The sequence below is a fragment of the Trichosurus vulpecula genome, chromosome 1, assembly GCF_011100635.1.
Source record: "Trichosurus vulpecula isolate mTriVul1 chromosome 1, mTriVul1.pri, whole genome shotgun sequence".
NCBI classification, from domain to species: Eukaryota; Metazoa; Chordata; class Mammalia; order Diprotodontia; family Phalangeridae; genus Trichosurus; species Trichosurus vulpecula.
The window spans coordinates 396,812,195-396,840,050 of record NC_050573.1 but is presented as its reverse complement, the minus strand read 5'-3'; the positions used below and the strand labels follow the sequence as shown (position 1 = coordinate 396,840,050).

The following is a 27,856-nucleotide window of genomic DNA, read 5'->3' as shown; positions in this document are numbered from 1 at the left end:
TTCAAATTGTCAAACTGGGATCACATAAACAGCACATTTCTCATTTTTATTTCAACATTTAAGATATTCACAGATGGAGCATTATATTCTCCATGGCAGACAGTACCAAAGCATACAGACATTCCACAATGATTAACAAACTGATTTTAGTTACCAGAATTATACATTTGTAATTTGTGAATTTTTACCCCTTAGAGATAGCATTCTTATGTTTTATCCAAACAATTTTTCAGTTTTGAGCGTTTTGCTGGCCTCATTTCCATTAGAAGAAATACCTGAAAAACAGTATATGGTACAGGCATACTCAAATTGTATTTACATTTCCCATTGATGGTTTTTCAGCCTATTGGCATTTATCAGATATAAATCATACTGTATACATCAATGATAAACTATTACACCAGTGTGAACCATTAACTATACCATGTAGTATATTCAACCAGTCAATGGACTTAAATATTTTATTCAAAGACTTTATTCTATATCACCAAATTCCAAATATGGTTTCCGAGTTGTCAATCTACCACACTGATCTACTCAACTCTTGATTCTTTTGAACACTGAATTTTATTAATATTGGATAGCTTTAATTTTTATGGGTTATATACCAAATCTTAAACCACCAAAGTACAATGCACAGCTATCAAGGAACAATGTTGCCTAAAAACTCAGTAAAACAGACAATGTGCATTAGTCACCTGCAACACATTTGTTTTTAGTTTTTTGGAGCTATTCAAACACTTCTTCCAGACTACAAGGAACACTTCAGAAATTAGCTTGAATTGCAAATAACCTCTTACATTTTGCAATAAACTTACAAAGATGGTTTCTGTCTTTCATCATCAGTCAAAAAATTTCTTCTAATTTTTCTAAATATCCTTAGCATTTTTATATAAACACTCCTTTAAGGCTTACAAAGCACTTTCCTCACAACCAGAAACAAACTATTATCATGTCCATTTTACAGACTAGAAAACTGATATGCAAAGACATGACTTGCCCGTGGTCAGTGTCAGAGCCCAAGACTGAATTACAGGATTATAGATTTAGATCACAGATTTAGAAGGATTTCATAGGCCATGATCTGGTCCAACCCCCTCATTTTACAGATGAGAAAAGTAACTCCACATCTAGCACTTTCTCCATTACATGCTACTGCTTCTTCTATTTAAAAAAAGGCTGAACGTCATCATAACATCTTCAAGAGCTGACAAAGTAGGTGGTTTTCTCTGAAAGACATTTTGTACTTATAAAGCATAAAAGGGACAATGCATCAGAGAATTTTTTGCTGCATTAATAACAGGTTCGCACACTGGAGTAATAGTGCAATTTACTGAGGCCTAAATGTCAATACGTCAGTTCTGTAAGTGTTATACTTACTTCCATGGCCAAATTTTACTTGTCAAGGGATTTTATTTTGAAGAATGATGAATAAGGTAATGCTTCCCTTTAACTTGTCCCAACACCCTAACCCACACAAACGATAATAAAATTAACTATGTACTGAATACTCAGTGGGTGTATTTGATGTGTCATTTTAACAGATAACAAGTTAATACTAATATCAATGCAACTACTTGTACATATAGGTATTTTAACAAGCTGCTCAACACCTAGATTACTGATGGATTTCAGCACCATCTTCACCATAGCAAAGTCTATTAATGTGTTAGCTTACAAATCCATTTAAAGCTTTGAAATACACCATCTCATTATTCCCTAACAACCAAACTCAAGTCCTTTGCTTTAAAACTCACTCTTGTTAGTCAAAAAGGAACAATGCATTTAAATTATATCTTAGATAACTTGATAGGGTAAGATGCTTCCCTCAAAAATTGGGCAAAATTGCAGCCTAGAGAAACACAATTTGAATCTTTTGGTCTATATTATAGGTACTATTATATATCAAGAATTTCCTTATTCCCTCAAAGTATTTACTTAATCACAGGTAATGTAAGATACTATAAGAGTTCATCTAAAAAGTACAAAATCTCACTTATAAAGAGTAACTTTCAGTTAAGAATCAGCAACTATATTCATTGGCCAGATAGTCTTAAAATTAAGCTCCTGACTATTCTACTATAAAATATTTTCTGGACTGCAAATCAAACAAATACACTTAATAGGAAGGGTGGAGTTCCTAGGCATTTGCAGAGGACCAATGAAACACTGCCAAATATCTAAGCTGACTGATGGCAGTAGCCATTCGGGGTTTGCTACCAAATTTAAAGCCACTTTGTCAACAAGAATTTATTCTCAAAAGGCCTTCAAGAAACAACATATATGAGTAAATCATAATCGCATAGTTATATGAATTGATCTTAAAGTGCCACCACAGTAAAAGAATCACATTTTTCATAGTGCTACCTGAATGTATATTCTATTCTAAAAATGTTATCAAGTTTGGATCAGTCAAAATATAAGTATTCTTATCCCTACTTGCCTTCAATCTAAAGCTGTATGACCATTAGTCTCCCCATCTTTTCTAACTACTCAGTTACATTTCCCTTTAAGATTACCACAAGTATTGCATGGTTTCACACACACCCCTATCGATGCCCTCTTCAGATCTTATAGCTATTATGTCCATCACCATAGTGTTTGTGCATTTTCTATTTCACCATTCCTGTGCCTCCCTCTTCAGACACAATAGGGTAAAAAGGAGCTAAAAGCTAAGCGTAGGTCAATCAAATCCACTTAGGTACATGCTGGCACTTAAGTGCATGGCCAAAACAATATCATTCCCAACAGACTAATGTGGGAGAAACCACAGAAAACAAGTATCAGCCTACTCTTATAAAAGTTTACTATACTAATATAGCAACATGGTTAAGCGTAATTATTTCTCTGATGACAAAGTTTATATACTATCGTACTCTCGGATGGCAAAGTCTATATACTCTCCATACTCTCCATATCTAAAATAAAAAGTTAGGACCAGTAAACTTTCTGGATTTTTATTAAATCCTAATCTGAGGTAATTTAACAATAATATCTGATTTTACAGACATCATCCTAAAATCTGTAAACATCTTTCAAAAGTAAAGGCAAATTAAGACTTTCATATCATGATTTTCTGCAGACTAAACAAGGTGGCTTGGTAACTACACAGAACTCTGGGGTAATTAACATACACTTGCTTAGAGTAAATACAAGCAATGTTCATTTTTAAGTGTAATGCAATATTTATTACAGTGGAATTAATTCTAAGGCTTCCACATACAGTATTTAAATTGACAATTGGTACCTTAGTGAGTGATACCTTAGTATTTCAATACCACTGAAGTCTCTAAAAACTAACATTATATCATTTAGGGAAAGAAATGAAATTAAGTTTCAAAAAGACAAGCCACCCTAGGGAAAAATGAAAGAAATAAAGGGTAAAAGAAGTAAAATTATGACAGTGAAAAAAGTTTAAGTCAAATCAGTTTTGGATATTTGGATATTTTGAAGAGAAAAGATGATAAGCTCTAGCTTTCACATATCAAATGTTTATTGTTAAATTCAATGCTATTCAATGCCTCCTTAACATTAGTTGAGCTGAAACTAAAAGATCTACAAATTGTTAATACTGGCCTTACCAGCAACCAACACTTCTAATCAAACAAGGCCACAACAGTTAGATTTTATTACTTGGTTTTATTTTACACCAGGTGGTGGATGCAAAGCATTCCTTTTTAATAAAGTATAGACAATTAGCTTCACTCAGAATACACTTTTTAATAATGCACATTTAAAAAAAAGGATTCATCTTACAAATTGTTTTGCAATCCAAATATACAATAGCTTGGAAAACAAATAGTTTAGAAAACAAAAGCCAATGTAAAAAGACTGATTAAAACAACTAAAACAGTACAGGTTTCATATGGCTCTGATTTTACAGTTTTCTTACTGCATCATCAATATCAGAAATCTGTTCCTTCAGCTGGCTCCATTGTTCTGGATTTAAAGAAATACCTAAAACACAATTTTTTAAAAAACAGGGTTAAAATTTATTTTCAGTGCATATCTTTACAAATGAAACTTTACAACTGAAATATCACAATTCAAATTTTTTATTACCAATCTTAAATACCATTAACAGTTTTTAAAAAATTACTACTATGTACTTTATTTCTCCACAAAGCGCTCTCTGGCCAGGCCAAACAAGATCATTATTGCTCTTTACACCAGCTCCACTTTGATCGACTAGTGTATCTTTCAATTTTTAAACACATTCCTATGCAATCTTGGGAAGTAATAAGAGCAAATCATCAGGAAATTAGCAAACCAAGCAAGCATGCACAAATTAGCTAAATAACAACCAAATCCAGCACCCAGCAAGGTTTTCTCCAAAGGCCCAGAAGAACCCAGGTAAATCACTTAGTTCTAGAGTGTTACACAGCAGCTGCTAGGGTGCAGGCCCCAGGTCAGGACTCTTAAGACATCTCTGATGAAGCTAACTTGGGACAGGGAGACCACATAGTGAAGGATACATTAAGTAGTATTTCTCAAAACTATACAACACACTAAATAGTCAAATTTCACTAAGTTCTAGGGGTTACAAAACCTACAGTACAAATGAAGGGACAATAATCAACCTAGAAATAGTAAAGAAAGTAAACTTTATTTTTACTATCACATCTCCAAAAGTTAGCATGGGCTATATATATATGGCATATGTATGTGTGTGTGTATGTATGTGTATGTGCGTGTGTGTGTGTGTGCATGCATATCACACATGTGGTACATTAGCAAATTATCATATTTTGTACAAAGTTACCATTATGGGCACAATTAACTATTAAGAGTGATAAACTCTTTCACCTTGTCTAAATTTGAATGTAAGCTTATCAAGCCAGGTATTACATCTTTTTCTATCTTATTCTCCAAACCTCCAATATTTAATGAATTCTATGAGTAAATAAGTGGAGGAAAAGAATTAATTTTGGAGATTTCTGTATGCACAGAGGTAATAACAAAACTGTGAAATGCATTAAGGAACTAGGGAAAGGCTATTTATTCAAATAGTTTAACATTTGCAGCAACAAAAAATCTGACTAACATGCTGGCCTGACTACTGCTGAAAACAGAAAGGGAAGGAAGACAAATGAGACACCAATATTCAAGACTTGATTTGAACAAAAGATTTAAAGAAAGTGATAGATATCATAGAAAAATCATTAAGTTTAACAATATCACGTGCGAGACAATGAAATTTTATATAAAGAGGGAGGCCAGCAAGTGGAACTCTCCAAATGACAGGGAAGTGTGGTAAATAGAGAAAATAAGCAGCATTCTGTCTCAAGTTAATATTTTGAGGCTGTCCAAATGGTTGCCCATATGTTCATGTGGCTGCTTTGTCAAGGTTCTCTACTGTTTGATATGTGCACTGCTTCTATTACAGAATAACTCTTACTTTGGATTCAATGACTCACCAACCACTACTGGTTTTATAAGCTCTCTCTAATCACTCCCTAATAAGACTTCCATCTCTTTCAACCTGTTAGGGTTAAGTTCTCTCCAAGTCCCATCCTTGGCCCTCTTCTCTTTTCTCAGCATTCCTTCCCTATGCAAACTTAAGCACTTACAAAACTTCAAGAATCCCTTCTATGCAGGTAAATCTCCAATTTGAATCTCCAGCCTGATCTCTTTTCTAATCTACAGACGTACCTCTATACAATCTCTACCTGGATGTCATTACCACTGGTACTTCTAAATCACTATGCCCAAAACTGAGCTCATTATCTTCATCCCTAAACATTTCCCTAAGACTACCACTCATGAGAATAATAACACCTACCTCCCAGAGTCATTGTGAAACATCAAATTTGATTATAAAAATTTTAAAACACTATATAAATGCTGATTGTTATTCCCTATGCCTGCAATGTCCTCTCTCTTCAATTTAACCTATTGCATTCCTACCCATTGCTCATTAAAGGCCAAATAATATGCTACTTCTTCCATGGAACCTCCCACTAGTAATGATGGCTCCCCTCCCTTAAGCCACACAAAATACTTTGCTCTGCACCTTAGTGAACTTAAATAATTATGCATGTTATAGTAATATGTGTTTCTGTCTTCTACCCTGCCCCCAACCCCCACTAAACTCAATAATGTAGCATGCCTTAAGTCCTAGAGTCAGGTGAGCCCTGGGTTTGAATCTCAACTCCTGGAACTTAACAGGGATTTGATCTCCCAAGCAAGTCACCACTCTGAGGCGGTTTCCTCATCTATAACAAGCACTACCACAAAGGCACATTTCAAAAAAAGTGCTTTGTAAACTTTAAAGTACCGTAAGAAGCATGCCAACTTTTATTACTGTTCTATCTCTCAAGCACCAAACAATGTTCTGTACACAAATGGCCCTTAAATAAATGTTTGCTGAACTGAAAAATGAATTAAGCTATTTCCCTAATTCAAATGCAAAGATTAAGTCTTCTCTTTCCTTTGTGGCACCTAATATGGGACTCATTAAAGCAGGTACTCAACTAATGCTTCTTGCATAAACAAAGAAGATTTCAATAAAACAGACTGAGACAAGATGAAGAAGGGAAAGGTCAGAGATAGGGATAAATGTCAACAATTAATCTCTCTTACAAATCAAAGACAGAGACTATGTCCCTCCTAGGGAAGTGAACCTAAAAATATAGTATTCCTAACTAATTCTGTGACAGTCCAGTTGGTCTCCAATTATCCAAAGAAATGGCATAAGATAAAATAATTTCAATCAAAAATAATTAAAATATCAACTTGATGGATTATAAACGGACATTCTGGAAGTTCTCTAGACTATGATCAAAAAATGTTACATTAAACTTTACATGACTATACATAATATTTAAATCTGTGCAATAACAAATCATGTTTTTAAAAATTTCTAACTGGAACACATCCACAAGGGTGTCAAGGAGTAACAGAATAAAGTTAATCACATCATTAAGATTTCACAAGTGAAAGTACTCTTTCCACTGATAATTCATAATTCCTCCTTGCCTTAGTAGATGGTTTCATGAGTTTCTGTAGCCAAAAAGTTTGATCACTTTGTAACCAACTTTCTGGTGATAGGCTTCATGACCATAGCTGAAGTCTTTCTTGTATGGTAGTACCTGCCATGAACACAACAGACCCCACTGGAATAGCCTAAAAGAAGCTAAAGTCCCCATCTACAAGCCAAAAGGAAGCTTCAGAAAAAGATTTTTTTTTATCTTACACTAATATAAGTCCATAAAGAGGAGATTTACTTAACTTTGATAATTAATGATAAAATTTCCTAATGAGAAATCAGAACAATTAGGTTTTAAGCAAATTATAGAGACAAGAACCCTTGATATTCTGGTATATGTATTCTTTAGAGACACAGAAGTATAGTTCCATCTAAACAATCCTCACAGTTATCTTTCAAAGAAGAAAAAAAAAAAAACTCTCACCTTTTCTACCAGGTTTCATTTCGCCTTCCTGATCCATCCAGTATTCTCTAATATCAATTAGGACTTTTCCTTTAAAGTCCCGAACACTGACATATCTCATTTTTCCAATCTGCAAATAAAATAAGGTCATGAAAGATTCCTATAGATATTTATTTGCACAATAAATTGTGTATAGACTTAAATTACATTAATCATTGAATATTTCATTAAAACTACCTGATTCTACTATTTGGTTATGAAAAATCTCATGACTACTATTTGACTACTGATCTCAATAAAGTCAAATTATCTACATAATAAAATCCAATAAAATTTCTCTTAAAAATCTTCCAAATATTTTCAAAAACAGCTAGGAACGAAGGAAAATATTTACAAAATCTGTATTAATAAATTTGGAAAAGAAACTATTATTTTGGGTTTGTCAAAATAAATTTTTATTGATGTCTTACGTTTCTTACATTATCATAATTATGCCCAGTGTCCTCACCAACTCCCTCTCAGAAAGTCATCCCATATATCAAGTAGTACTTTTAAAAAATTTAAAAAAAAAAAAATCAACACAATTGATTGGCATATGGAAAAAGTCCAAAAACATGTATAATGTTAACCCCTGTCACTTCTACAAAGGAGTAGGTTATGGGTTTCCCCTCACATATCTTTGTTCAGGTCACATTTGATCTTTATTATTCTGTTACATTCACTTCTGATTTTTTTGGGGGGGGGAGGAGGGAATGTGGTTATTCTTTCCATTTAATATTGTTGTAATTATTGCGTATACTGTTTAACTGGCTCTACTTATTTCATTCTGCATCAGTTCATATAGATCTTTCCATGCTTTTCTGTATTTATCACATAGATCACTTCTAATAGCATAGTAATATCCACTACATTTATGTACCACAATATGATTAGTCATTCACCAGCCAATGGGCATCTATCTTGTTTCCAATTCTTTGCTATCACAAAAAATCCTGCTATAAATGTTTTGGTGTTTTATGGGAACTTTCGTCTCACTGATGGCTTCCTTAGAGTATAAGCCCATTAAAAGAGTTTCTGGTTCATAGGATATGGACATTTTAATCACTTTATTTGCATAATTTCAAATTGCTTTCCAAAATGACTGTACCATTTCACAGATCCACTATCAATGTATTAGTGTGCCTATGATTCTATAATCACTCCAACATTGACTACTGCCATTTTTTGTCATCTTTGACAAGTTACAGAGTGTGAAGTAAAACCTTAGAAGTTGTTTTGGTTTTCATTTCTCCTACTGTGACTTAAAGTTTTCTTTCATGTGTTTGTGAATACTTTGCAATTCTTTTGAAAATCGTTTGTTCATACCCTTTGACCACTTATTTATGAGGAAATGGCTACTACTCATATATATGTGTGTGTATGCACTATATGTTTATATTAGTTATACAGACATATTTATCAACTTTATACATGTTTAATATTAAACCTTTGTCAAAGAGATTACACAAAGATTTTTTCCCATTCAACCACTTCCTTTCTTATCCTAGATGTGTTAATTTTGTCTGTGCAGGATCTTTTCAGTTTCATATAATCAGTTATCTGTTTTGTATTTTGTAATTGCCACTTTCTCTTGTTTGGTTAAGAATACTTCTACTCATAGCTTTGAGAGGCACATGATCTGTTTCTCTCCTAATTTTTTTATGATATGATCTTTAATATTAAGGTCACACGTCCATTAAAATGTCAGCATAGAGTATAGTGTAAGGTATTAGTCTAAGCTTGATTTCTGCCTGACTGATTTCCAGTTTTTCCATCAGTTTTTAATTAATCCAAAAGGTTTTTTCCTAAGTAATTTATGTTTTCCACTTTATCAAACACTGGATTATTGAGTTCCATCATTTCTGATTCTCCCTTTTCTAGTATATTCCAATGGTCAATCAAATATTTTAATCAATACCAGATGATTTTGATGACTGATGCTTTAGAATAGTTTGATGTCTAGAAATGCTATTGTCCCTTGATCTCATTTTCTTTTCATCATTTTCTTCAATATTCTATTTTATCAAGTTCAATAAAATATCCCCTTAGAAATTTGATTAGTATAGGAAACTTGTCTTTGAAAGAAAATTCTTTAGAGTACAAACTACAGGGACATCTATTCCCAATTGATACTAAGTGATAAAATGCACGAATTTAATGCTTTTTGTTTTAGCCAAATGCTAGTTCCAGAGAAGAGAGACAGCAATCAACGAGCATTTTTTTAAGTGCCTATTATGTGACAAGCACTACGCTAGTAACTAGCAATACCAAGACAGAAATAAAAGTCTCACATATGCAACTTGCAAAATATATTTTAAAATAACATACAAATTCAAACAAATTACTTCCTATAGGAAAAGACCACACATACAACTTGTAAAATATAATTATTTTAAAATTACATACAAAGTAATCATATTTTCAGCAACCGGCATGGGGAGAGCATTCACAACTAGAGGTGGGAGAATCAGAAAAGGACTCCCATAAAACTGCTTCCAATAAGTTTTGAAAGCAACTAGGGATTTTAAGAGGCAGAGGTGAGAAGAGCATGCATTCCAGGCATGGGGGACAGAGGCACTGTGAATGCAGGAAGATGGGAAATGGAAGTGTCATGCATGAGGAATAAAAAAGCTAGTATGGCTGGACCAGAGTGCATAAAGAGGTTATGAAGTTTTAAATGGATTGGGGCTACTAAAGAAAGTTTTTCCTTTTAGATATCGTTTTTAAGTTTTGATGATCACTACGCTTGTTGTTTAGGGGAAATACAAATTTAAATGGATTACTAAAGTGATCAAGATACAAGATATAACATTAGGGAAACTACCATTCCTTGCAAGATGGAAGAAGGTGACATAGAAAGAACAGTAATAAATGCTTTAAACAAGGACTAAAGAAATGGCTCATAAAATAAGCTGAACAGCTTAGGTAATACTAATGGATGATAATTTTTAAAAAGATGACCATGGCTTTTTCTAATCCACCAAATTATCTTTTACATATTCTGTATATTCTTATGCATATACATGTCTCCTGGTATACCTTAAGACCAGGGATTGTTTCTTTTTTGTCTTTGCATGCCCAGTGTTTGGCACATAAGAAGTCCTTAATAAATAGCTATTGACTAAGAAAATATATCTAGCAAGTGACCTGTTAGAATAATAAACATTAACTATCTACTATATGTCAAGTTGTTTAAGTGCTAGAGAAAATTCAACTATTTCTATGGCCTGGTGAATAACCCTAAAATTGTTTTCCTGAAATGAATTTTTAAACTTCTTTTGAACCAAAAATTTTACATAACAGATCTTTGATGTTCAGTTGCATTCAACTCTTTGTAACCTGGCCCTTCTATCCTCCAGTACCTCTTTAAAGCTATCCAAGTTCACGTTTGTTGCTTCCATGAAACTACCTACTCATCTCATCCTCTGCTGTCCCCTTTTCCTTTTGCCATCAATCTTTCCAAACATGAGGGTCTTTTCCAGTGAGTCCTGTCTTCTCACTATGTGGGCAAAGTATTAAAGCTTCAGCTTTAGTATTTGACCTTCTAGTGAACAATTTCTTTAGGTATTGACTGATTTAACCTCCTTGCTGTCCAAGGGACTCTCAAATGTCTTTTTCAACACCACAATTCAAAAGCACTGATTCTGTGATGCTCAGCTCTCCTCTTAGGTCAACTCTCACAGCCATACATTGCTATATGAAAAACCATAGCTTTGACTACATGGACCTTTGTTGGCAAGGTGATGTTTCTACTTTTTTGGTATGCTATCCAGGTTTACCATAACTTTCCTTCCAAGGAGCAAGTGTCTTTTAATTTCATGGCTACAGTTGCCATCTATAGTGATCTTCGGGCCCAAGAATTTATAAAATCTGACACTGTTTCCATTTCTCCTCCTTCTATTTGCCAGGAAATGATGGGACTGGTTGCCAAGATCTTAGTTTGTTGCTTTTTTTTTTTAATATTAAGCTTCAAGCCAGCTTTTATACCCCCTTTTTTCATCCTCATCTAGAGGCTTCTTAATTCTTCTTCACTCTCTGCCAACAGAAAGCTATCTGCTGCATTTCTAAGATTGTTGATATTTGTCACTGCAACCAGCTTTTGCTTCATCCTGCATGGCATTTCAAATGATGTATTCTGCATATAAGTGAAATAAATCAGGTGACACTGTAGAGCCTTGTCTTACTCCTTTCCCAATCTTAAAGCAATCAGCTGTTCCATGTCTGGTTCTAACTGTAGCTTCCTGGCCCACATACAAGTTCCTGAAGGACAAGTAAGATGATCTGGTATTCCCATCTCTTTGAGGACTTGTGATCCACATAGTCAAAGGCTTCAGTGTAGTCAATGAAGCAGAAGTAGATGCTTTTCCAGAACTGCCTTGCTTCCTCAATAGTCCAGCGAATGTTGGCAAGTTGGTCTCTAGTGCCTCTGTCTCTTCAAAAACCAGCCTGTCTTTCTGGTAATTCTCAGTTCACATATTGCTGGAGCCTAGCTTGTGGAATCTTAAGCATAACCTTGTTGGGAGTGTGAATGAGCACAAGTGTTCAGTAATTTGAACACTCCTTGGCATTGCCCTTCTTTAGGATAGGAATATAAACTGATCTTTCCCAATGCAGTGGCCACTGTTGAGTTTTCCAAATTTGCTGACATATTGAATGCAACACTTTAACAGCATCATCTTTTAGGGTTTTAAATAGTTTAAGCTAGAATTCCATCACCTTCACTAGCCTTACTGTTAGCAATGCTTCCCTGAGGGCCACTTCACTTCATTCTCCGGGAGGTCTGGCTCTAGATTAGTAACCACACTATCTTGATTATCAGTGACATTAAGATCTTTCTTGCATAGTTCTTTTGTGTATTCTTGCCACCTCTTTTTAATCTCTTCGGCTTCTGTTAAATCTCTGCTATGTTTGTCTTTTATCATGCCAATTCTACATGAAATCTCCCTTGATATCTCTAATCGTCTTGAAGAGATGTCTTTCTCATTCCATTGTTTTTTTCTATTTCTTTGCATTGTTCATTTGAGAAAACATTATCTGTCTTGCTATGCTCTGTAATTCTGCCTTCAGTTGGGTATATCTTTCCCTTTCTCTTTCACCTTTCACTTTTCTTTCCTCAGCTATTTGTAAAGCCTCATCGGACATCCATTTTGCTTTCTCACTCTTCTTTTTCTTTGGAATGTTTTTTTGTTGCTGCCTCCCATACAATATCACAAACCTCTGTCCACAGTTCTTCAGGCACTCTGGCAATATTTATCAGATCTATCTCTGAAATCTCTACTTCTTATTCATAAGGGATGTTATTTAGGTCATACCTATATAGTCTAATAGGTGACAGCGAGGTGGCACGCTGGATAGAGCATTAGGCCTAGAGTCAGGAAGACTCATCTTCCCAAGTTCAAATCCCACCTCAGACACTAGCTGTGTAACCCTGGGCAAATCACTTAACCCTGTTTCCCTCAGTTTCCTCATCTGTAAAACGAGCCGGAGAAGGAAATAGCAATCCTTTCCAGTATTTTTGCCAAGAAACCCCTAAATGGGGGTCACGAAGAGTTGGACACAACTGAAAAAAATGACTGAGCAAACATACGGTCTGATGGTTTTCCCTAACTGCTTCAACTTCAGTCTGAATTTTGCAATAAGAAACTCATGAACTACACCACAGTCAGCTCCAAGTCTTGTTTAAACTGACTGTATACAGCTTCATCTTTGGCTGCAAAGTATATAATCTATCTGATTTTTATACTGACCACCTGGTGATGTCCATGTGTAGAGAGGCCTTTTGGGTTGTTGAAAAAGAGTGTTATGACCAGCAAGTTATCTTGACAAAACTCTAGTAGTCTCTGCCCTACTTCATTTTGTACTCCAAGGTGAAATGTGCCTGTTATTTCAATTATCTTTTGATTTCCTACTAAAATTTAGCATTCCAAACCCTTAAGATGAATGTGACATCTTTTTTTGGTGTTTTTCCTAGATGATGATGTAGGTCTTCATAGAACTAATGCCTCTTTGGTATCAGTGGTTAGAGCATAGATTTGTATTTCTGTGATGATGAACAATGTGCCTTGGATTCAAATAGAAAATTTGGTCATTTTTAGAAATAACATATTTACTTCAAAATAGTAGTAAATTGATCAGTATAGATGATCCTGTATAGATGACACATATAGTACTATGACTTCACACCTTGATTTCACACCTTAGAGATTATTTCATGAGTTACTATGTTAAAAGAAATCATTTGGTGGCAGTCTTCTAGCAACAGGCCTTTTCAAACTTAAATCAGAGGGGTCCTTACACAGCAGACTGTGGCCCAACCTGTATCCAAAGCCTTTCCCAGCTTACTTCCTACTTTCCAGAGGTTACACTCCAGTGGCGCAACCTTCAGAATCCAGGGATCACTTCCATGCCACAGGATCATATTAGAATTATATTCAAAAATTCCCATGTTCATGTTAAGTCTAACAAGGATGGTTTTTCTTGCAGTAAAGCACCTATATAGGGATATCTATCTGTTTCCAAGATATTTCAAACATGTCTAAAATAGAACTTATACCCTCTTCCAAATCCCTCCATTTCTGTTAAGGGCCCTACAGTCTGAGTCATCCTCAATTCAGCATTTTCCATATCCCTAAAATACTTAATCAACTGCCAAGAATTATCATTTCTCCCTCCACAACAACTCTTCCCTTCATCCTCTTCTCTGCACTCAAAGGGCCAGGCCTTTACCACCTGCGATGCCTGTGAAATTTACATGTTAACACAAAGCTGGGAGAAAAAACTAACACTGGATAATGGAGTGAGAATCCAAAAAGATCCTGACAAGTTAGAACACTGGGCTAAATCTAGTAAGAAGAAAACCAACGGGAATAAATATAAAGTCTTACACTGGGTATAAAATATCAACTCCACATGTACAGGATGATAAAGGAGACCTGACTAGGTAACATTTCGTCTGAAAAAGATCTTGAGTTTTAGTGGACTACAAACTCAATATGAATTAGTAATGTGATGTGTTGATCAAAAAAGCAAAATTAAAATCTCAGTCTGTTCATATAAAGATTCCTTTAGAGTATAATGGGTACATTATACTCTAAACTGTCACCAAATGACCTTTAAGGTCCTTTCCAGCTCTAAATCTACAACCTAGTTATCCTAAAATGAGATCTCATCACACAGCTAAAATTATTCTCTCCCAAGTTACCAACTGTCTCTTAATCATCTAATCAGATGGTCTTTCAGTCCTAATTCTTCTCCATCTCTCTACTGAATCTGACAGAGCTAACCACCCTCTCCTCCTAGAGTCTCTACTCTTCAGGGTTCTTGTGACATTACTCTTTCCTGGTTCTGTTCTCCTCGGTCTCTTTGGCTGGCACATCATGCCCCTCCCCCGAAGAGCAGGTACTCTTCTGTCCAAGGATCTCTTCTCTTCTCCCTGACATTCTCTTGTTAACCTCATAAGTTTACCTGAGTTTAACTATATCCTCTCTAAGCAGATGACTCCCTACATAATCAGCCCCAGTTTTTCTCCTGAACCACAGACCCATATCAACAATTTCCTTTAGGATATTTCAAATTGGATATCCCAGGATCATTTTAAAACTCAAGCTGTCCAAAACTGAACCCATTATCTTTCCCCTGAACCCTCTCTTCTTCCAAACTCCTCTACTTTTTCTGTTGAAAGCACACCATCCTTCTAGTCTCCCAAGTTCATAACTTCAGTATTATCCTGGACTCCTCACTCTCCCTCATCATTAGCAAATCCTGTCATTTCTATCTTCACAACATCTCACATCTGACCCCCTTTCTCTCCATTCACACAGTTGCCACCTCAATTCAGGCCCTTATCACTTCTCACTTAGATTGTTATAATCGCCCCACCTCAAGTCTCCAATTTAACTAACTCCAATGTCTTCCTAGGATAAAATGTAAATTTCTCTGTTCAGTTTTTAAAGCCTGTAAAAACTTGATCCCCAATTTATTTTTTCAGACTGACTATACATTCCTCCTCCTTCTATACTCTGTAACCAATCCAAATTGTTCTTCCTGTTCCTCATACACAACACTTCACATTCCGTCTCCATACTTTCACACTGGCCAATCCCACATGCCTGGAATGCCCTCCCTCCTTACCTCTGCCTTAATGCCCCTATCCTTCCTAGAACATGCTGCTCAGGCACCATCTTTTGCAAGAAGCTTTTCCTGATACTCCCAACTGCCAGAGCCCTCCTTCTAAAACCACCTCATATTTAACCACTTTAACTAACTGCATATATTTGTATTTATTAACTTTATATTTATGATAAATATATTTTATATGTACTACTTATCTCCTCCATTAGAATATAAGCTCACTGAAAGTAGAGACTATTTCATTCTTTATAATTGTATTCTCAACACCTAACACAGTGCCTGACACATAGTAGGTGCTAAATAGATATTTGATATTGAGTGATAACTGTGTTAGAGTACTTTTTTACATTTATTAAACCAATGTCAAGTACAAGAGTTCTGATACTACCATTTCAACATCGAAATGGAAAAAAATCTTACTATCATGTATTTCAAGTGTCAGAACACTAAGTGAATGTACCCCCAGCCCTACCTTTCAAAATACCTTGACTCCATACTCCCACTCTGGCAAATATCTCCTCTATGTATAGCTTAGATTAACAACAAGGAATTATTACTTTTATTCTAAATTGCATATAAACATTATACAATCTCACAAAGCATGTTCCTAAATTTCAGGCTTATAAGGTAACTTTAGTTATGTTATTTTACCCTTTGCTTTGCTCATAGGCTGAAAAGATGGGAAAAATATGAAACACCTTCTCCTCCCCCCAGTCCTCCCAACATACAAAAAGGGCAAACTGGTTACTTGTTATCTCTAAACAACTTTGATCAGCTCTTCAGAAACAGGCCCTGGCTCATACAGGCATCACTAATAACTGTGTATTCAGCTTCACAAAGAGACCCTTAGTACTCATCAAATCTATTTACTTGTCCCTAGAGACAGGATTCTAAGTCATTAGAGAGGGATTTCTTTTTTACAAGACTGCTTCACTGAATTAAAACCTATAATAACCTTTGACTAACAAAAATGTACTTTAAAAAACTTTACGGTCATAAAGTCCTTATTTGTACCTAAGAGAAAATCTCTCTTGCTGTAATTTATGATTGTTGTCACTTGTTTTATTCCTCCAGAACAGACTTTTTTCAGAGGTTGAGGGAATAAGAGTGGCAATCTTTCTCCTGGTCCTTAAATTTTCTTCCAGGACAACTAAAACTGGTCTAGGTCACTAATGAACTCCTTTTTTCAAAATACAATCACTTTTTATGCATCCTTATTTCTCTTTGGAGAGGCAGCCTTGACATTTAAGAGTCTAGAGACACCTGGGTTAAAAATCTCACTTTAAATACATACTATTTGTGTAAGTATGGATAAATCTTTTAATATCTCTGAAGCCACATCATCTCATGTATAAAACCTCAATGGTAATATCTCTAGTATTTCCCAAAACAACTGTGACAATCAAATGTAATAATTCATGTAAAATGCTTTGAAAACTTTACAGCACTACATAAAGGTCATCCATTATTATTTCTGATATAGCTGATAAATATCTCCCTCTTGAAACTCACATTCTTCTATCCTGTGATACTTTACCCTCCATATTTTCTTCTTCTCTCTTAACCTACATCTTCCTTGCTCTTCTACCTTCTACATATTGGCTGCAAGTTTTCATAGAAGTTTTCATAGAAGCCTCTTACACCTCTCTGCCTATACTCACTTCTTCAGAGAATTCAACCAACCTTAAAATTTCCACTTTCACCAATGATACCCAAAAATCTACACTTCAGGCCACGACTTCTCATTTATTCTAGTACAGAATGTCCTGTTAAAAACCATAAATAATGAAGACTATAAAGAATTCAAAGAAATCTGGGAATACTGAGAAATTGATACTGAAAAAAGTAAGTAGAACTAAAACAAGTTACACCACAATGATCACAATAATGTAAAAGAAAACAACGCTAAAGAATGAGAACTCTGGTCCCTTACCTTTAACATTCTTTTTTCTAGGTGGATCAATCAAATATTTATTAAGCACCTAATGGGGATTCAACTACAAAGAATGAAATACTCTACTCTTTAAGGAGTTTACATTCTAACTGGGAGGACAAGTGCTTATCTAAGTACAAACAGAATATAAAGAGAATAAATACAAAGTAAAAAAAATAAACTGTAGTTTTGAAGGGAGGGCAATGGCATTGGGAGTATCAGAAAAAGCTTTATGCGGAAGATGATGTTTGAGCTGTGTTTTGGAGGAACAGAAGGATTCTATGAGGAAGAGAAAGAATAGATTCTAAGCATGGAGAGATGGCCAAGGAAATGTGAATAAGGAACAAAGATTTATCTTAGAGGCATATGGGCAATAGGCAAAACGCAATAAGAGGCAATAGGGGGGCCCATGGGAGCAACACGATCAGATAATTACTTAAAGGCAAAGTGATGGGGTATACAATATATAAATAAATAGGTAGATGCAAGATACATATAAGAGGATATGGTATTCTAAATGGTCTTTGTATCCAGTTGTGATATGATCTCCCAACCCCAAGGAATAAACCATCCTGTACACTAATCCAAATTACTCTTCCTAAAACAATGCTTTCATCAAACCATTTCCCTATTTAAGACCCCTACGCTCTATTAAAAAAAAAAAAAACTCCCTATTGCTTACCAAAACAAGATCAGAGTCCTTAATCTGGCATTCAAGGCCTACTGATGAAGGTACAACTTTGCCTAGTCATATACCTCACATAATCCTTCCTGATCAGAATTAGACAGGGCTCCTTATCATCTCCTTCATAACAAATTCATTCCTATTTCTGTCTTTGATTATTCCATTAACTCAGCTAAAATGCAGTCTTTTTGCTAATTAATAGTCTATCTATCTCTTAAAGCTCAGCTCAAAACTCACATACAATTTATTTTTCACTTTGAATTTCTGTAACATTTCTTTTGTGTGAATTTGCCATCTAGGTGTTTCACAAAGTAATCAAGCAATACATACACAACTTCAGCCATAATATTCCAGCTACTATCCTATGCTAATTCTCAGTGTTGTCCAAACAACTATTTCACTTGAAAGAACAATGAAATGTTTCAACTAAGACAATGATGATGACTACAAAAGAAAGTCATATTATTATATAGGATCAGACAGGGTAGGAAAGTCACCAGAACCAAACTCTTCATTTCACAGGGCAGACATTCAGGGTGTCTTATCCAGTGATTTACTCAATATTACAGAGTAGTAAATACCAGTCAGAATGCAAAATGCAGTCCTGTCACTCCAAATCAAATGTCCTTTCTACTTCCTTTTTATTGCATGATCTTTAGCACCAAAATATATGGGAACTATTCTGATTCTAAGAATACATAACTGTCAGATTTACCTGGAACATATGATCATCTCGGCTGCTGCTTTGCTTGGACGAAGCTGGTGCTTTAGAACTTTCTCCTGTCTTTTGCTTCTTTATGGGTTTTTCTGGAAGTGCTTGCTTTTTCCTCTTTGCCTTAAAATACAAATTTTAAATATGGTCAAAGTATGCAAACAGAAAATGTATTTTTAAGTTCAACATGATGCCACAGTTGATAAAACCACAAAGAACCAAAATCTCAAATGTGGGGCAATGTTTTAAAAGGAATAACCTCATTTATTCATTAGGAACATAGTCTTCAATCCATACATACAAACTAGGTAGTGGGTTTTCTTTCTTATTCAAATGTATTACTTGCACTTTTTTCTTTAAGGTCACTGTAATTTTCCAATGCCTTCCTGTGAAAATAAGCTCCCTCCCTTACCACAAATAAGTACAGTCAAGAAAGCAATCAGCACATTGGTCCATTGGCCAATTCTGACAGTTCACCAACTCCATTGAGAAGTATGAGACATTCTTAATCAATAGTCTTCTGAAGTCGCTATTTGAAATACCGTTTGAATAAAGAGTAAAACCATGACTGGAATTTGTGACCCATTAAGTTATATTAGTTATTAAATTGTTTATTATTTATTTAGAGCAAATCACACAGTATATAGTAAACGAATGAGGAGGGCAACTTAGAACACTCCTACCACATACTGAATAGAACAAAATAAAGACATATTTTGGGCTGGGCTCTTAAAGTTAACATCTTGAACTTGTGTAATATTATGGAAATCATCAAAATAATGACATTTTTCAGTGTTATATTAAAAGCTTTCTAAATAGTCATTGAAAACTAGCCAAAAAGCCCTAATAGTATTTAAAGGAAGTCCTTTTCCAAATCAGTAGAGGGCAGTCATGATCTTTAACTGGAAAAAAAAAAAATTTTATGGGAGAGTACAAGAGACACCAAACCAGTGAGATTTCACTGGTACTGGGAATTCCTAGCCAGGGAACAACTTCTACCAATAGGAATGAAACTGTTCTATAACTTATAGACTTAGAGCATAAAGCACTGAAATGTTACATTGCCACTACGCATCAGAGAAGTGAGACTCAAGCACTAAACCATAATGTCTCTCAATATATGAATAAAATTATTATACTCAGCATTTTATTGGGTATGATGAAAGAAAACTAAAAGCTTCAATGAATTAAAGTGAAGCACAGTCAGGATTTGTAGTACCATTTAGATCTAAGTAGTTAAAATTAAATCATACAGAAGCCTGTTAATGGGTAAATTAAAAGCACTTTAGTCAAATCAAGAGGTTTCCCCTTTATTCCATCTTCTTGAATATCAAAGCTTTGTTTAATAAGCACTGAGGGTAAAAGATCTCTATTATCTTTTTAAGGCTCTAAATAACTAGATACAACTTTTTAAAAATTCTTTCATTTTCATTTAACAAACAGATGCAACAGATGAAAAAACTGGAACACCAAAGACCTAAGTCTACATATTGCATGTGCCTATAGCATAACACAAACAAGTTCAGTCAGGTTACTGTTGCTGGAAATAAAATGCTTTCAGAAGAAATTGACAGCTAAAAAAATTCCAATCGGATATCTAATATAAGTTTGAAAAAACATTATTTTGACCGGAATAGAAAGATTATTGTACTCCTTGAGATTATCCGGTAGTAACCTCAACAAACAAGGAGTAAAGTTAACGGAAAACTTGACCTATTTCTTCATATTTGCTTACAAATAAATAGTTCCATTCAAAATATACACAATGCAAAGTGTACCAAATATAAAATTTGAATAATTCTTATAGACAAAATTAACATGATAATGTTAAACAATAGCTTGGGAATGGTGGTTAAGCCTATAAAATCAACAGCAGGGTACGAGAATTCAAGGATGGTCTAGTCTCATTACTGAATATAGGCATCATGGAAGAAAGAACAGAATGCTAAACTTAAAGAGGAAGGAAGACCTGGGTTCCAATCAACCTCTTACACTTACCAGCTGTGTGACCATGGATAAATGACTTAACACCTCTCTAAGCCTCACACAATTCTCTAAGAATTCTACTAAACTATAGAAATAAAGGCAGTGATCCGTTCCATACCAGTAAAATCACAGACCTTTGACATACACACTGATAGATCTCAACATTCTACAAAGGAAAATTATATCCTAAGACTTAAAATGAGAGCAAATAGTAGCTCCTTCCATTGTCCTATAGAGATATATGTTAGTGTTGTAGATTTGCAATCAGAAGACCCTGGTTCCAAACTTAGCTCTCCCACGTGCTACCTGTTCTGGGTTTTTAATATGTCACTTGCTCATCTGTAAACTAGAAGACTTCGCGATCTTTAAGATCGCTTCTAATTCTGAAATCCTATAATTCTTGGTACAAAAAAGGAAGCACAGCACACCACTTTTAGACAGATATACCACCACAGACATTATGCAAATGAACTGTTTCAAATGATCACCTTTTTGTCAATTTCACTGTCAGAATCACTCCCAGATGAGCTTGAAGAAACAAGTTCCTTTGATTTGGGCATCCTAGAAAGAAAATATACTGTAAGAATGTCTTATAAGTTAATTTAAAATGTATTCTAATCATTTTAACTTAATTTCATGCCATAGAGGAGCCACGGGCCAAATTCTATTACAAATAATCATTATGTTATAGTCAATCTCTATTGCAGTAGGAGTGCTATGATAAGTACATTGCTAGAAATCACACTTCTGGTCTGTGTGAACTAAACAAAACAGAGTATAGCCGTAAATTACCAAGTGAAAAAAGTATCCTGAACCCAGGGGAAGCAAAGAGGGAAGTGAAATACAAACACCAACATTTTCCTCCATGCTCCTGGATTTTTTTGAGCTTATTATTCAACTTGATTTAACAAATGTTAAACATTTATTGTGAGAGAGAAAAAATTAAAGACAAGGCCCCCTACCCTATGGGGGGTGGGGGAGGAAGGGGATACATACACACATTAAATTCTGTAGTGTCATACAACGTAGAGTGCTGGATTAGGAGTCAAAGTAACTGGGTTCAAATATTGGCTTTGTCACTTACCACCCACCTTGGGCAAATTACTATCTGGGATCCTCAACTGTAAAAGGTCCCTCTCAGCTCTAAATCTATCATCCTACTACATTATGTTAAGAGAGATACAAAACAAAATGCTATGATAGGTACAAAAGGGAAGATTCTTAGTATCAGGGAAAATTTCATGAAGGAAGTAGCAGCATTTGGAACATTTAAAATAGGGAAAATGTTACAAAATAATGTTGAAAATTAGAGTGAACATCCAATTGAAGAGTGCCTTGAATGCCAAAGATGTCTAAAATCAATAGGCAATTCAAGGAACCACATAGCCTAGGAGTAACAAAATTTAGAAGATGGATTAGAAGAGAATGAAGGCAGAAAAACCACAGGAGGTTTCTGCAATAGCCCAGATGGGTGTAAATAAGGGCTTTGTGCTAGGATGGTAGTAGTGGAGACTGAGATAAGGGGGGAAAGGAGCAAGGTATTTGAGGATAGCATGAAAGAAGGGAGGTGGTAATAAACTGTGTGAAGCTGGAACAAAAGAACTGTGGGTTACTCAGCTGGGCTCTGCTGTCCTACTTCTCACTAGGAAAGCAAAGAGCACACACAATAAGATATTTGTTAAGGAGAGATATAAGGTCAGAGGAAGCATTTGAAATTCAGGATTATTCACTGTATAGGATTACATTATTTCAATCAACAAATACTGAGTGCCTACTATGTGCAAAATATTCTTGTGATAGATATAAAGACTGGCATTACTGCTGTCTTCAAAGAAATGAGCAGGAGAGGAAAAAGGGGGAAGAGAGCATACAGTGGGGAGAGATGGTAAGTACACAAATGACTATAATAAAAGAAGACCATGATAGATACTACTAAATTCAGAGACGGTTACAGTGTAAAGCTCACTGGCAAGGAGCAGGAGTCTGGAAGATTCGAGTTCAAAATCCCACCTTAGACACTTAACTTAGCTGTGTGACTCTGGGTAAGTCACTTAACCTGCATTTGCCTTTTTTTCCTTATCTGTAAACTGGGGATAATGATAACACCTATCTCTCAGCCTTGCTGAGAGCATAAAATTAGGTATTTGTCAAGCACTTTTGCAAACCTCTAAGGCTATATAAATGCTAGTTGTTTAAGTAATCTCAGCTTAGAAACTAACCTATTGAGTGACCTTAGGCAAGTGGTTTCATCAGTGTGGGGCTGAGTACATAGCACTTCGTAAATCTTTGTTGACTGAGGGATGATGCCTAAGGTCCTTTCCAGTTCTAACATTTTCTTTAACTCAGAGTAAGGAGAGATTATATACAACTGGAAAGTCTTCTGAAATAGGAAGCACTAGAAGGTCTGAATTGGTAAAACAGTATAAGGGAAAAATAAGTTCAAAGAAAGAAAAGGGAAAAACATTTAGTAAGCCCCTACTAAGTGCTAGGCACTGTGGTTAGCACTTTACAAGTATTACCTCATTTAATTCTCACAACCACCCTGGAAGGTGGGTGTTAATCTTATCGCCATTTTACAGTTGAGGAAACTGAGGCAGAGGTTGTGACTTAGGCTAAGGCTGGATTTTAAGGCAGGTATTCCTGACTCGAGGCTTAGCACTTTGAAACATGCAAAGTGTGCATTCAGGAAAAAGCAGGTAATTTGATTTGAATTCAGCCTCCTTTTAATGTAAGATACCTAGAACATGAAGGCCCTAGAATGCCAAGCTGAAGGCAATGATGAAATATTAAAGGATTCTGAGTAAGAGAGTAGTAAGACTCTACTAACTTATATGCAGATATATTTGTCATAACATTTCATAATAATTTTATTAACACATTCTTAATTTTCACATAGCATTAAGACAAAGCATTATCTGGTAATCAATGTAACCTGTCACTTTTCTTTTCATACCTAGTGCTAACCCTGTACTAATTATAGGCTTTCACAATTCACAAAATTATAAGTAATCAGTTCCTAAGACTATAATAAACCAGAACAATTACCAACTATGTTACACCCACTTCAAAATATCCCTACACTTAGAAAAACAATTCATCTTGCCATGACACTTCAGATTTTAATTCAAGATAGCCTTACTAGTAGGTAGAAACCAAATTGGGTATTTTGAGATTCTACCTCTTTTTCCTTTCTAGAAAATCAAAGTAATGAGAACATCTCCAATTTCTTCCTCAAGTCAATCATTACTAACCAGCTGTCTATAGCTGAAAATATATGCTAAATAAGCTTCAACATATTCCTTATTAGGTCAAGGTAAAAATAAAAAACTGGGACATCCTCCACCGGTAGCTTACTCCAAAAGTACATATCATATACTCAAAATAGTTGTCAATTTTGACTGTTAAAATCCTGAAGGTGAAGAGAAAAAAGACAGGATACTACCATTGTTCATATTCACCTTCTTTAAGTGGCCAAACTCTTAAAACACACTATTTACCACTACCCTGAATCAGGTGTCAATAGACTGACTTCAATTACCTGCTCTAGGAGCCAGTATTCTGCAAGGATGAAAGATCATGAATTAAATATAAGCCACTGCAATTCGCTTAACTACCAAAAGCACAATCTCACCCAACTCCTTTAGTAAACACTTCCCTGGAAGATTATTTAGTACTCTTCACCACAAGCATTATCTCAAAACAGCAGTACAGCTTTCATCTAGATTAAGAACTAGCTAAACGGTAAAGAAAGCAAACTCAAAATAACCAAAGCCCTACCACCAAACCAGCTTCAATTCATATTCATTCTGTCAAGACAGCATTTCTCAAAGAAAGCAACTAAGCGCTTTTAATTTTTTTTTCCTAAACAGTATCTACCCAGCATTAATCCCACCTAATTTAAGCAGGAGGGGAAGGTTGTCCTGGATAGGTTATACAATGCATGCAATGTGAAGAAAGGTGTCTTGTCTTTCAGAATGGATGGATGGGGGCGGGGGAGGGGGAGTGAAGAAAGAAGGAAACTGAGGAGGAGAAGGAGGAGGGGGATGGTGATAAATGAGGAAAATCAGCACTAGAAGGCCAGGAATCATACATGAAAAGGAGAAGAGAAACTGCGGAAAGATGGAAGGTTAGGGAGGACGACTTGGGGAGGAGATGCGCGGTGCATCAAGCAGCTGGGAAGGGGCTGGTAGTGGGGGACATGGGGGGGAGGGGACTGAGGGAGGGTGGTGGTGGGAGGAGGGTTGGGGGCCCACCAGGGTGGGATGGCTGGAGAGGAGCCGAGGAGACTCTGTGTGTGGTAAGGGGAGGGACTTGCTCCAAGCGCCATTTTCTCCTTCTCTCCTTTCAATGCGTTTCCTTTCCCTGCCCCCCGCCCAAGGCCAAGACCAGCCCTCCCCCAATCCCTTGGACCCACTCCCCGTCCGCTCCAGCCCAGCACGAGCCCGCGGCACGAACCACGGGCGGAGGGAGGGAGGCCGGGTGGTCCGCGCTGCCGCATGGTCCCTGCCCGTGGCAGAGCGCGCTGCAGCCCCGGCCCCCAGCCCTGGGCCCGCGGCCCATCCGCCGCCACCCTCGGGGGCCCAGGTTTCTTCCTAAGAGCCAAGGATTCGACAGCGGGTCCCGCCCCTGGAGGCGCCTACTGCTGCAGCCACGGCCGCTGCCTCCTCCTCGGCCACCCCGGGGGCGCGGGGCGTGGGGTCCGCCTCCCGAGGGTGGGAGCCGAGAGAAGGTCAGGGACTCCGCCATTTCCCGTCCCGGGACCCGAAGCGGCCGCTCGGCCCACGGCACGCACGGGCTCCGGCGGCGCCGAGGTCCCCCGGCCTTGGATGGTGCCCCGGAGCGGCGCGATCGGCGGAGGGAAGGGAAGGGGAGGGCAGGAGGCGCCGGCCTCGATGACTCACGCTCCGTTCCTGCGGCCGCACACTCTGCTGTTAGCTTGGGAGTGACAGGGAGCCGGAAATGACGAAAGGAAAGAGTTGTCCCGCCCCTCCTCCCTTGGGGGCGGGGACAGGGATATGTTAGGTGTGGGGGAGTGTCCTTTTGAGCGAACCGGAGGCCCTTTTCCAGGTGTTTAAAGGGACCGCTTCCAAGAAGGAAGGGAAGGAAGAGGAAGGAAAAGGAAGGAAGGAAGGGAGGAAGGGAGGAAGGAAGGGAGGAAGGAAGGAGCAAAATAGTGTAGTGCATCATCCCATCATCCCCACCCTTGACAGGCTTCTTGCAAAGGGTTCTGTTGATTCCAGAGCTGACTGGGTGACACCAAAAGCAGAAAAAGTCTTTCAATAAATATTTATTAAGAACATACCATTAAAAAAAGACATCTTGGAAGAGTGGACAAAGTGCTAGCACCTCCGTTTGGAATCCCAGCTCTGCCAATTTACCTCTGTGTGACCTCAAAAGGAATTCACTTAACCTCTCTGCTGTCAATTCCTCACATAAAATGAGAGATTTGGACTAGATGGTCTCTAAGTTCCCTTCCATTAATAAATGCTTATTGACTTGACTTCCGGCTCTGAATCTGTGAGTTTATGGGACACTGCACAAAACTGATTTTAAACTATAAGAGAGTATAAAAGTGGATAGCATTGTTCAGTAGAGACTAAACCCATGATTTCATTGGTATAGAAACTCCCAGGTGAAGAAACTCCCTCTCAGTGCAAATTAACTGAAAGCTTCAGATGCAAGAGCACGGAGACACTAAATGACCCAGGGTCCCATAGACAGTAAATTTTAGAAGTAGGACTGGTTTTAAGGTTGGCCCTCTACCCACTACAGTATAGTCCTCTCCCACTTATGCTATCACTATTGTTCCAAAAGAGCTATAATGTACTGTCCCTAGCCTCAAGACTTTAATCTAGTTGGGCAAACAAGACATGCCCACGTAAGAAGGTAAATAGTTGCCCAAGAGTTAAGTAACAGTACCAGACAACAGTACAGTAATACCTTTGTTAAACAAAAGAATTTGTAAATTCCAAAGAGATGATGTTTGAAAGAACCCTAAAAGCCATAAAGTACCGTGTAAATGTCAGGATTAATTGCCAGTAATTTTGTTAGGAAAGATGGGAACTCCCAGGAATATGTCCCACAATAAGGATTCCTTCCCTTGGCCCTTTTTCCTCCATCCCTTCCTGTTTGAGCAAGCTGCATGTCTACAACCTGTGGTTCCAAAGGTGTCTCTGCTTCTCCTGGAAGAGTCTTGCCCACTGATCTGAAGGATGCCAAGTGCTGCAGGCAGTCAGGGAAGCACCTCCCCCACCAGTATGTAACTGGGCCATGCAAACCCTGGGAGTCTGACAGGTACCTAATACCATGCCACAGTGCCTCTTCATAAGCGTCTCAACTACCAATCCATGCTAGAATTTCCCCCACCACCCCCCTCCATGCCCAGGTCAATATTTTTAAATGAATCTGTGTTCCCAGATGATTTTTTTTAATGGAAGAATATAAGATATCACAAAACACTGTTTTTTAAGTTCCATTCAAGTTCAGAGAAAAGAGAACTCATTATGGTCTAGTGCATTCTAGAAAGGCATCATGGAAAAGGCAGGCCTAAAGCTATACATTAAAAGATGGGTAGAATTTGGATAGCAATTGTAATAAGCATAATGAGAGAATGAGCCACTTTTGGTAGAATAACTCAAGGTGGGGGAGAAGGGCATACTGAGTCAGAGAAAGCAGAGAAAAGCCTGTCTCCCTCTCTTTGGACTCAGACTCCCTAATACTAAATCCAAATTAAATAAATCTAGAGCAAAAGCTCCTTGTGAGAAAGGGGTACCCACTGGGCTGCAAATGACATAATATTGGGGGCTGCTTTTTAGCAATGGGCCAAAGCACATGTGTTTCTCTATACCCTTTGGTCTCTGGCAATTTAGTCAGCTAAATTGTAATTAGCTAATTGTAATAACAATTAGCTAATTTTCTAGCACATATAATGACCCTTCAGTCTCCTTCTCTACTTTATGGAGTTTATATCAAATAAAAAG

General features: G+C 36.8%; 1 protein-coding gene across 1 annotated transcript; it reads right to left on the bottom strand.

The window, feature by feature from the left end:
* Positions 1-27: 27 nt before the first annotated feature.
* SUB1 (SUB1 regulator of transcription) lies at positions 28-25,833 on the bottom strand. Its single transcript, XM_036765031.1, has 5 exons — positions 25,778-25,833; positions 21,365-21,437; positions 18,894-19,013; positions 7,413-7,521; positions 28-3,957 (listed from the first exon to the last, which is right to left on the bottom strand). Exons 2-5 carry the CDS (start codon positions 21,434-21,436, stop codon positions 3,878-3,880), a joined length of 381 nt encoding a protein of 126 aa, XP_036620926.1. The 5' UTR covers position 21,437; positions 25,778-25,833; the 3' UTR covers positions 28-3,877.
* Between the last annotated feature and the right edge of the window lie 2,023 nt (positions 25,834-27,856).